The 12,594-nt window shown below is 40.9% G+C and overlaps 2 protein-coding genes across 2 annotated transcripts in view; one reads left to right on the top strand and one right to left on the bottom strand.

Moving 5' to 3' along the window:
• TIMP4 (TIMP metallopeptidase inhibitor 4) overlaps positions 1–10,494 on the top strand; it is a 36,003-nt gene extending 25,509 nt beyond the window's left edge. Inside the window, exons 3-5 of the mRNA XM_018554554.1 lie at positions 1,573–1,687; positions 7,593–7,714; positions 10,098–10,494. Coding sequence (XP_018410056.1) covers positions 1,573–1,687; positions 7,593–7,714; positions 10,098–10,289 — 429 coding nt within the window. The 3' untranslated portion in view covers positions 10,290–10,494. The remainder of the gene's footprint in view (positions 1–1,572; positions 1,688–7,592; positions 7,715–10,097) is intronic.
• The window catches only part of SYN2 (synapsin II), a 279,216-nt gene that overhangs the window by 92,876 nt on the left and 173,746 nt on the right, over positions 1–12,594 (bottom strand). The window lies entirely within an intron of this gene.

The following is a 12,594-nucleotide window of genomic DNA, read 5'->3' on the forward strand; positions in this document are numbered from 1 at the left end:
TTTTCTCTAGCGCAGCCAAAATGCAAGACACTGTAATTTGGACAAAAAAGAAGGTAACAGTGTTTTACCAGAGAGAACACTGTAGAAGAAGGTTATTGAATTGACCGAGACCTATAATATTATAAAAATATAAACTTTATTGATTACAGGATAATATTTTCGGTGTCTGTTAGTTAACTTCTCAAATTACTATTGAAAGAACAACGTTGTTCATGACACTCATACTCCCATTCATTCATACAAACTAAGCGTTCCCACAAACTTGGCAGTGTTTGATTTCTTGATAGTTTCCTAAAGTAGGAATATCCTTAATTTTACACCTGTTTCTACTCCATAATTAAGTTCCTGCTTAGCGTTAATGTAAGAGGTTAGGGTTAGGGTTAGGGTAAGGAATTTATCTCAGAATTAAATATAAATAACCGTAATTTAAGATTAACATTTAATTCTAGTGATCGGGAGATCCCCTTCTTTTTTATATTATCCTGTAATCAATAAAGTTTATATTTTTATAATATTATAGGTCTCGGTCAATTCAATAACCTTCTTCTACAGTGTTCTCTCTGGTAAAACACTGTTACCTTCTTTTTTGTCCTGACTACTTTTGGTTATATGACCTTGATGACCTATTTAAATGATTAATTAAACATTAAAGGGGATATTCAAGGTATATCAGAACTCCAGGGAACAACCTCCTTTTTTCCGAAGACACTGTAATTTGCCTTGTCACAAGTGGGCACACTTAAAAATTTTTATAAAGTTCTAAAAAAAAGTGCAATGCATCCCTATTGAGTGCATCAGCACTGTGCCAGCCTCACGCACACCAGCAGCTGTGTGGTTGAGCTGCCTACATTTTACCTTAGTTGTCTACATTTTTAAACCCACTGATGATTTTGAAACTGGATTTTTACTAAAGGTAATTTCTGATTATTTTATTTTCTTCATCATATTCCCAGTTTAAATGCTCAGGTTAGTTTAAGTGTGCAACAGTTTTAGTTTAAAACCCGATTCTAGTCAAACGTTTTATCTTCTAGTTTTGGATAGTGTAGGAAAGGTTCAGAAACTGTCAAGAATGAGAGGAAAGAATATTTCCATGACAGGATCTTCTTCTTTCCTGTCCTTTTCAGCCTTCTCTCCAGTGCTGCTGCGGGTCTCCGATCCAGCGCTGACTCCTCTGTGCATGCTGGTACTTCCTGTCCCTAGATGTGTGCATGCGGGTGGACACCGTCCATAGACTTACCTTGTGTCTCTCCTCGTCTCCCGGCCGAAAATCTGAACTGCGCGTGCGCCCGCCGCAAGATCCTTTGCGGCCAACCGAGATTGTTCAGATTTTCGGACGGGAGCACGCGGGGGAAGACACAGGTAAGTTTAAACCCTTTTTAAAGCGTTTAAAAAAAAAAAGAATGCCTAATATATATGCCTATCAGCATAGCAACCAGGCAATTAGCATTTTCAGAAAGAAATCGGCAAAGGCAGCCTTCATATAACTTTCATAAGAGTATTGCTTGTACTTGTATCCAATTTTTTTGTGGAGAAATAATGATAACCTTTACTGAATATGTTTGATGATTGCAGATGTTTAAAGGCTTTCACAAGATAAAAGATATTGATAGCGTGTACACCTCTGCTGAATCTTCTATGTGTGGCATTGAGTTAGACGTTGTCAAGAAGATGGAATATTTACTAACAGGTACAAAGTGACTGCACTGTACAAAGGCACCAGCATTTATCTTGTATATTGAATTTCACACAACATATAAAAATAAATGCCAATGTTACAGAGCATCTATGGTCCAAAACTGAAAATAAATAAGCATTTCTACATTGAAGTGCCATAAGCTCTATCCGACTCCAAATAACTATATTGATCTAGAAGTTTGTAAGCTTACTTATTGAAGATGCCCATAGGATGTACTTGGTCAATGCACTGACACAATTTCTCTCAGCCCTCTGAATTTTGCACTTCCTTGAATCACCAGTCTGAGGTTTGGTTCACACCTGGGAGTTCCTGATAAGTGCGTTTTATGCGCGTTTTTAACCTCTTGCCGTCCGCTCGTAGTAAAAAAACGGACGGACGGCACTGCTGCATCTGCGGGTTGCCGTCTCCAGATGGCAATTTTTTTCTGCTCGCGCGCGCCCCCTAGTGGGCACGCACGGGCAGAAAAGACCCGATCAGTGCACACACCCGTTACCGGGTGTTACACATATAGGCGATCAGCGGGTCCATAGCCCGCCGATCGCCTATATGTGCTCGTTCGCGGCACCCATCCCCCCCCCCCCCGCGCCCGCTCGGCGCTTCCGGTTTTTTTTTTTTTTTTTTTTTTCCCCCTGACCCCTCACCTTGATTCCCGGGATCCGCTGCCCCATCTTGGATCCCGGGACCGGCTCCGAGGGCGTCAGGAGGAGGAGGACGGGAGATCAGCTCCTTGCTGATCCCCGTCCGGGCTGTGAATGCAGAAGTGATGTGTGTTACATCACTTCCGCATTCACCTGTCAGTCATCTGGAGAGAGAAGAAGCTGATAAAGCAGATCTCTGCTTTATCAGCTTCTTTTGGGGTCCATAGGTGATATTAGGGGTCCTAGAGACCCCTAATATCTCCATAAAGAGGACCTGTCAGTGTGCCTTTGCTATTATATAGGGGGTTGTTATCCCCCTATATAATAGCAATAACAATAAGTGCAAAAAAAAAAATATAAATAAAAAAAAAGAAAAGTAACACATAAAAAAATAAAATAAAATAAAAGCCACATATAAAAAAAGGGGAAAAAACCCCCCCAAAATGTTTAACTCCCCCACCCCCACGTTTACGCGCCTATAAACGTAAATACGCGTCCGGTGCCCCAGCGCGCAAAAATTACAATTGCGCTACACATGTTACATATCGCCGCGAACGTCGCAGTGAGAGCAATCATTTTAGGGCCATCAATCACTGATAACACTAAACTGATGAGCGGTAACAGCTTTTAAAGCGTCGCCTATGGCCAATTTTGGGTATTATCGTTTTTTGAGGTTTCGCGCGCGCACGCAATTTTAAGGCTTGACATGTTTAGTGTCTTTTTACCCGACGTGACCCCATCTTTTATATTTTACCAAAAAATTGGGTAATAATAAATGTTTTATCATTTAATATAGGGGAAACTGTTTTTTTTTTTAAATTTCGGTAATTTTTCCTTAATATATTAAAAAAATAAAACCCCCAGTGGTGAATAAATACCACCAAAAGAAAGCTCTATCTGTCCCCAAAAAAGGGTATAAAATTCATTTCCGTACAGCGCTGCATGACGGAATAAATGTCAGTTAAAGTACCGCAGCGCTGAATACTGAAAAATGGCCTGGATGGGAAGGGGGTTTAACACCGCGGATGTCAACTGGTTAAGCACGTTTTTTGTCCAATGAAATGCGTGTGTCCTACCGGTTCCGTCCCCCCTGCGACACGGATGTTCGCAAGAGATGGAACCCGGAAGACGGCAGCGGCCGGAGGACACAGCGGGGATCACGGACAAGGTAAGACCTACGCTGTATTCCCGAGTGTGGCTCGGGGGTACCGCTTTGTTAACCCCGAGCCACACTCGGAAATACCAAAAGATACGCACTGAAATCCGCCCCAAGGAAGCTCCTGTACTATTTGGGGCGTAGGGACGCCCAGGTGGGAACCATGCCCATAGGAATTAATAGGATTTCACTGATTGAGCGTTTTTCAGCGCTTCGATCAGGCCCAGGTTATTACAGGAAGCTTCTGCAAAGGGGTAAGGTTTCACACTGGATTACTGCTGGAAGATCTGGAAGAAATACACAAAGCTCACCAAGATTCACGTAAAAATATACATGCCTATTGTATTTAGGAAATATTTACTTACAGTATCCCTGAAATCAGCTTTAAAAGCTGCTTCTTTGCTGCTCCATGGCTGCTGCAGGCATTTCATACTTCCGTCTGTGTAAATTCTTGACCCCACTACAGGGCAAACCAACCGGGGAAAGAAACCACAATGTGTTTTGTGGGGGGCAGGTATTTGGCACACCCACAAACATTGAATATCTACAGCAAAATGGCTGAATTTCACAGGCTGCCAGACAGATATATAAGATCTTGCACAGCCTGAGTTCATAATTCTTTTAGACAATTATGGGATATGTGATCCAATTGAAGAAATCTTCTCACACTTTCTCTCCCTGTTTATCAAAACATTGTCAGAAGTTTAAAACCGATCTCACCACTAAAAATAAGTTTTTGTCTGTGCCTCCATTGGAGAGATTTCCAAATCACTTCCTGTCTTTAACCACTTGAGTCCCTCTGCCTTTTTCTCCTTAAATTCCTATAAAGTGACACTAAACTTAGGAGTTAAATCTTAAAAATGCATTCAAGTACCTTATCACTGTAGAACATCAAATCATCTCTGAATTGGTGCTGACACTGTCCTTTCTCGTGGAGGGTGGCTACCTTCATTCCCCATGGTCCCTGTGTGTGTTATAAAGTAGCCACCGCTCCAAGCTCGCTCCTGTGATGGACTACAATTTCAATACAAATTAGTAAACTAAACATAAGATTGTAGTCCATCACAGGAGCAAGCTTGGAGTGGTGGCTACTTTATAACACACACAGGCACCATGGGGAATGAAAGTAGCCACCCTCAATGAGAAAGGACAGTGTCAGCACCAACTCAGAGATGATTTGAGGATCTACAGCTGAGTGATGCACAAATAAGATACATTTTTGTTAATAGTTATGGTACTTGAAAGCATTTTCAAGATTTAACTCAGTTTAGTGTCACTTTAAGTCCCAGAGTGTTTTTTTCTGTTTTGTGTGTTGATGACGTCTCCGCTCCGTACAATATGGAGGGAATTTATCAAAACTCGAGCAGACAAAATCTGGAGCAGTTGCCCAGGGCAACCAATCAGCTGCTTTCTTCGGGTTTCTTTAGTTAAGATTTAAAAATGAAAGAGAGAAGCTGATTGGTTACCATGCACAGCTGCTCCAGATTTTGTCTGCTCCACTTTTGATAAATCCCCCACTATATCTTTTAGGTTTTGTAGTCTACTCTAACATATGTATGTTAGAGTAGACTACAAAACCTAAAAGATATATACATTGTTTTACATTGTTTTTCTCAGGACGGATGGGGCTTTAATTCTGTGACAAATTTGGATAAATATATTTTTATTTCCTTGGTTTTAGTTGGTAATAACTAGTAGAACATTAAAAAAAATATACATTTTAGTTATTTTTCCCAAGGCAACATTTACATAATTTTCACTCCCCAATATATTTACCCCAAAATATAATCAACAAAGTCAACTAATAAAATAAATATTGCATTAGTGTGACTTTTGTGTGATATAGTGGAATGGTAAAGCTTAAAGTGAACATACGAGTTTTACTTTAGAAAAGCTTTATTCCCCTTTCAGCGCTACATTAGGGCAATGGGCAAAAAAACATCTTGTGCAAATTGTTAGCAAAACATTAAGATAAGACTGCCAGGACACGTCAGGTCAAGTGTTTAACCGCTTCCCGGCCGGCCGTTGTAAAAAAATGGCAGGCCGGGAGCTTCCTCGATGTAACAGGCCGTGTATATACGGCCTGTTAGCCCCGCCCACTCGGGCGAGCCGTGCGAGTCAGGCTGGAAAAAGTGGAAAAAAAATTTAAGTTTCCAAAAAATTATTTAAAGTTACACATAAAAAAGAATGAAAAACATTTTTTTTTTTTAAAAGTCCCCACCCAAACATACACGCATGCAAACATGCATCAGCTGTGCATACCTGCGAAAACAACGATTGCGCCCATTACGTCGCACATGTTACATATCGCCGTGAACATCGCAGTGAGAGCAATACTTTTAGAGCCATCAATCACTGATAACACTAAACTGATGAGCTGTAAAAGTGTCGCCTATGGTCAATTTTGGGTATGGTAGTTTTTTTTGCGATTACGGGGTGCTATGCGATGTTTGGTGTCTATTTACCTGATGTCACCCTGTCTTTTATATTTTACCTAAATAATTGGGTAATAATCATTGTTTCCTAACATAATGTTAAAAAACTTTTGTTTTTCTAAATTTTCAGTAATTTTTCCGAAATATAGTAAAAAATAAAAACCCCAGAGGTGATTAAATACCACCAAAAGAAAGCTATATCTGTCCCCAAAAAATGGTGTAAAATTAATTTCAGTACAGCGTTACATGACGAAATAAACATCAGTCAAAGTACCGCAGGGCTGAATACTGAAAAACGGCCTGGCCAGAAAGGGGGTCTAAACACCTGGTCAACAAGTGGTTAAAGGGAGTGAAGGGCAACCTCGTCATCAGTACAGAGAGCAGTAACACTCTCACAACGGTTCTATCCCTTGACAGGTTTTTAAAGAGAATGTGTAGTGGTTTTGTACATTTTCCTTCATTGTTTATTATGGTAAGCCAGCATGTGGAGTTTCTTTTTTATGTCAACAGCATTATTCGTTTTCAGCTGTTTTGAAGGAACCTGTTGTTTACAGAATTGTAATATCAATGACTCATCCCTTATCAGAAGGCTGGGTCTGAGGTTTCAATCAGTCAAAGGCTGGGCACACACCTTACAACCATCGCAAGACTTTGTACGATCTGCCTATCTTGCAAGCCATGCCCCCCTGAGGGGCAGGCTTCTGATTACCGCAATGCCGAACGGGCAGTGTGCGCTTGCGCACACCGGCCCGTACGGCTTTTATCGTACAGACATGCCACAAACCCGCCGAACATCGTACAATGCTCGGCGGGTTTTCGAACATGTCCGTAAGTTAAAAGTCGTGCAACCTTACAGTAGTAGAGGTCGCACGGCTTCCACACACCTTACGATAATCGTACGATCGCGGGATTTCCCGCGATTATCTTAAGGTGTGTGGGGACCTAAAGAGAACTGCTAAGAAAGCTGCTGTGCTGTGCTCTCTCTTCAAAAAAAGCCGTAATACTCTGAGAAACCTTTGTTCTGTATTCAATGTTTATTTATAAAACAAAGATTGTATATTAATAGTAAAAATTAAAATAAAACAGCATTGGTTTAAAAAAAGTAACATACAATTGACCAAAACCATTATAGTTTCCTTTTAAGTTTTTTTTATCACTTGAATAACGTGTTGGCTGGTGCACTAAATAACTAAATTTCAACAATGGGATCCAGTGGTGTCATTTTACCAACAAGGTTCGCTTCTCTTCTAAACCCCTACCATTATGAAGTCAGGGTTTCCTCCTGGTTATATGGCACAAGGTCAGCATTTTCTCGTGAATCTACTGATTCTTATGCTGGTCATACAAATTTAATTTTATAGGCAATTTCCAACCCCAATTGCAAACATGAATGAAAGTAAGCTGCCGCAAACATTTTAACTGTTTCCAATTTTTAAAGAACTGCCTTCGTTTACTTGTTTTTGCAATCAAAAACAGGTTAAAATTGGTTGAAATTGCCTGAAAATGGAATGAGAGCGAATTATGTAAAGATTATTTGTATCACATACTGTACTTCTAGAACATTTATATTAATCATTAGGCTCCTACTGACTGGTTGCATGCATTCTCAAATGTTTGTGATGTCAACTTCCTTTCTATAGCATAATGCTCTTATTTATTTCTGTAAGGCCACCTATGGGAAAACAAAGTCACCATCAGTCTGTGTGGTCTTTCTATACCTTGGAAGGATGTGTCAGCATTCCAAATGGAGAGTCTCAGTAGCACTTATCAAATGGGATGCAATTGTAAGGTAAGTGTGATGCATTCCACCACTTTTTATCCTATCTCTAACACTATTACTTAGTTAACACATATTTATGAAGCAGTAAATGTGACATTCACCCAAATAGTCACTGGTAGTGAATCAATCACTGTATATTACTGTATAACATATTCACAAGGAATGCTTTGGTGATTGCCACATTCACTGGTTTATAACTATGGCCCATAGAAGGTTAGGAGAGCATTGCTGAAAATACTTACTGCCTGGGTATCATGCTGATCCAATAGCGACTTTCAGAGTCACTAACCCGAATCAAGTGGAAGATTAGTCATTCAGATTTCACACCGGCTTTTCTGAAGTGCATGCCTGCTCTTGGTATGTGCATCAGAAAGTATTAAAGACCAGTTTGACAGAAAGGCAACTAGCATTTCAGAAGGAGTTTAGCAATGGCAGCCTTCACAGTTCTCTCAGTATAGGTTTTTTTTTATGCCAGTGATTTTTAGAGAACAGATGAAGCAAGGATGAAATCCAGGACCCAAGACTCTGTGATATTTTAACCATAGTTGAAAGTTGTAGACCAGTAGGGTTGAGGTTCGGTGCTACCATGGGTTGAGGCAAATCCTATGTGTTCAGGGTTTGCAGTCCCAGCGAACTAGTATGGGAATTTGCCAGGCCAAAATTTGTAACCTTAATGCACTGCAGGGGCCTTTACACTTTAGTCCAGGCTTAGAAAAGCCAATAATGGGGGCAGTGGTGTCACAAGGGGGGTGGTGGGTGTGGCCAACACCTGGGTGACACCACTGGAGGGGTGACACTAAAATGACTAACAGTCATTTTGGTGTCACCCCCTCTAAAAACTCGGGCACTTGGTCATGGGCCGAGAGCACGACAGTGTCAGGAGAGAGGAGGGGACCCAGCGGCATATCTCATCCTGCCAGGTGAACATCCCCTCCTCTCTATGCCTACATCCATCACCAAGATGGCCACTGGCAGGCGTCAATTAGATGGTCACGCATGCACGATGACGTTATTGCGCACGCACGTGGTGACGTCACAAGCATGCATGATGATGTCACGGCGGGGTGTCACCCAGTCTCCACTCAGGGTGACACACGGCCTCGGAATGCCCCTGAATGGGGATTTTTTTATGTGTCAGCACCTTTACTATATGGAGGGGCACAGAGCAATCATAGTGTCAGTATTGGAAGATGTTCTAGGGAAAGGATAGGGAAAGCTGACAAACTGCATAGGGAAAGATTAGGGAAACAATACTTTAATTCTGATTGCTAGCTCTTTGAACAATCAACTCCTTTGCTGCCTTTTTGTCATAATTGTAGGGTTCATTGTTTTAGTTTTATGCTGTGGTTGATTTAAGATCAGCAGGCAAATTTAGCTGTTGTCCTGTCTGTAGCAAACTTTTTTTTTTGCTCCAAGACTTTCCTTATAAAATGGGGTTTTGTTTTTAGGGGCAGTATTTTGAGGTTGGGTATATTCTTTATATGTAAATAGCACCTTTATTTTAGGTCACATTGCATTTTTGCAGCAAGGCTTCCCTTAAAAACAGGAGTATTATTTTGGAGTTTTCATTTATTTTGAGGATATACTGGATTTTTTGTTTTACTGTATCTTGATGAAAATAATTTAGGGTAAATTTTACTGCAAGGCTTTCCCTTATTAAAAAGTGGGCTTTTGATTCAGGGGTGCTATTTTGGGGCTTTTCGTTTTTTTTTTTTATATGGCATTTTTTAAGTTTGGGGTGCTGAAAGTACAGCATTACTTTTGCTGCCAATCTTTTCTTTTAGCTGCCTTTTGTTTGCAGCATACTACTGCATCTTTTCAAAGCTAAGAGCAAAGTCAGCTTGAGCAAAATTACCTTATCCATAGAAACAGCAGCCCCCCCCTCCCCACCCCCCTATCCCATAGTAAAAGTAAAATGCATACACTGCTAAGGCCTAATATCCATGATTAAACCTTTCCTGTTGGCAAATTTTACACTGCTATATTCTTTGCAATACCTTAATTCTTGTAGAAAAACCATACCTGTATTCTTCGTCTCTAGTAAATTTGGGCCTAGCCTTGCTCATTAATATTGCCCTGCTGCTGGCAGTAGTGTATCATCTGCAGACTCTTAATTCAAGTAGTAAAACACCTACCTGCCTCTAGTACATTTCAGCCAGTTCTGCCCCATTACAAATGTAATGCCGCTGGGCAGTTTTACACTGCTGTGTCATCTACAGTCAGCAATGGTAGCCTTCAGCTGCTCTTAGGAAAGGTTTCCTTAAAAACAGAACAACCCCACAATCCATGTAACAGCTGTATAGATATTATACAATAACATGAATTTAGTTGCTTTTCTGTTTGTAAATTATGAAAGAAAATAACAGATTTGCTTGCAATGGTTTGTTCTTAGATTACGTATTGTTATGTAGAATCGTGTGATACCCGTGCACCAAATGAATGCCTCTGGAAAGACTGGGTCTATGAACACACTCTAGGTGGACAGGAAGCACAGAATTATGCATGTATCCAAAGGAAAGATGGCTCCTGTATCTGGTATCCACGTTTACCTGTCAAGCAACCAATCTATGGAAGTCATCCTTAGTTGTTAAAGGTTCCCAGCAAAACAGATTCAGCTGGTTCTACCAATCAGCATGAGGCAGTGGAACACACAAAACAATGAACTGTACAAACTTGTAATCAGTATTTGTCAAGGTTGGCTTTGGTGGAACAGTAAGTTCAGGAGCTTTTTGAGTGAGTGCCTACCCAAAACTGCTATGTGATATGTTAATGAGGTACAGGGGCAAAATCCCCCACTGGCTTCTTATATTTTTCTTATATGTATTCTAGGCCTAAGGTCTTCCCCCTGGATTATAGTAGAAGCTTGTCAGTGCTGCAGATGAACCCTGGATCTTGATTGGATAAAAAACACCTATGTGTGTATGGGCAGGGAACAACACACTTATCACAACACACAAAACAGTGCAAAAGACTAGTCTTTTGAGGTGCTATGCATAGCACTTGGGATTATAACCAATTGGGAATACTACCCTTGGGTGTAATTAACACTAGCAGGTAGGGAGGCGTGGCAACCTTTAAAACAGCAACCTCCACCCTGGCCCTAAGTGTGTTTTACAATAGATGGACAGCATGATTTGCTTACTTGCTAAAAGTAAGTAAATCAGAGAGTATTAAAGCAAAGGGATATGCATGACAGTCAGGCATCCACTATTTTTAGGAGATCAGCAATGGTGAATTTCTCTCATGGTGGTCTCTCATGTGAGTGTGCCTACGGCTTCATAGTTGTATGTCTGCAGTGTGAAATCCAAGGCAGTGCTGCCTCTGCCTGCTAATCACAGGAGATGCGGTGTGAAATTTGGTGATGTCATTAAGGTATTTTTCACTGTTCTCCTTGCTGGAGGCTCTGGCATAAGGGAATCAAAGCCCTGCCTCCACCAACATGGCTACCCCAACACAAAGGTGCAGTGCAGAACAAGGCAGCAGGAAGATCACAGGCAATATTGGGAACTAGTTAATTGACCTTTGTCTGCCTTTTTTGGCATAGCTTTCAGGGGTAAGTTTATCCTTATTACATAGGATAGGGGTGTCTAATGTTAGTCTAACAAGCCTGTTCAGTAATATTAGAGAAAACTACTAGATGCATTTTTCAACCTTTCTTATCAACTTTGAAGTTGAGATTCAACCTAGAATTACTCAATGAACATTAAAAAGCCATATAACACATGTACCTTGATAAATGCATAGAACTATGTTTGACTTCGGTTCATGCTACTTTTGTCCAGCAATAAGCATTGGAAAACTGCTAGCTAATACTAGCAAAGACATGCAACTCATGGTGTTGCTCACCCCCCTCATGTTATCTAGGCTCTGTAATTGAAAAGCCTGACTGGAAACGGCTTAAACGTGCAGTTTAAACTGCCTGGATAAAAATCTGGCAGGGCTTTATCCCTTCCTCTTTGACCAAACTAACAAAATGTGGTTCTGTTCCAGACAAGTATATTACAGGGTTATTCACAAAAGGATAAAGAGTTCGGAGAAGGCAGGAGAAGTGAAGAATCTAGGACAACATAGCTGAACTGAAAAGTGAGCTGAATTGGAGAATGTTTCTAAATCAGCTATTTTGTCCTAGATTGTTCACTTCTCTTGCCTTCTCCAAACTCTTCAGCCTTTAGTGAATAACCTTATTAGTGTTGGATAGAGTGGAAAGGGTTAAAATCACTATCACAATTTTTTTTTAGTGAAGGTAAGGATTAGGACCTTTTGAGAGACATTTATGCCTGCCTATGACTTCATTGAGGAGATTTGCCCTCGCTTCCTGTCCAGGTGATGGGTGTAGGAGAAAATAGTAGGTGAAAAGTACCGTATTTGCCGGTGTATAAGACGACTTTTTATACTTAAAAACAACCCCCCAAAATCGGGGGTCGTCTTATACGCCGTGTATACAGTCTGTCAGCTCGCTTATTGTGCGGTAATACTGTAAGTACGATAGCTGTGTACAACCTCTGCCAATCCGAGCAGGCTTTGTATTCATTAATAGAATACATCGCTCGCCGTGATTGGCTCAGCCCGGTATACTGTATGTAGCCGAAGCTACCATACATACAGTATTACCGCACATCCAGCGGGCTGACAGATTAGCCTCCCTGGCGGTCTGATTATTTTTTATTTATTGTTTTCCTTTTTTGTTCTATTTTTTTTCCGTTTTTTTTAACTTTTAAAATTCCCGCCGGTTCCGCCCCCCTGCAACGCAGATGCTCTCAAGGGACAGAACCCAGAAGATGGAGGACACAGCGGGGATCGTGGACAAGGTAAGAGACGCTACGCTGTAATCCCGAGTGTGGCTCGGGGTTACCGCTTATAGTACTGAGTATTAACCCCGAGCCACACTC

This window comes from Nanorana parkeri, unplaced genomic scaffold (assembly GCF_000935625.1).
Source record: "Nanorana parkeri isolate BGI_ZX_2015 unplaced genomic scaffold, ASM93562v1 scaffold164, whole genome shotgun sequence".
NCBI classification, from domain to species: domain Eukaryota; kingdom Metazoa; phylum Chordata; class Amphibia; order Anura; family Dicroglossidae; genus Nanorana; species Nanorana parkeri.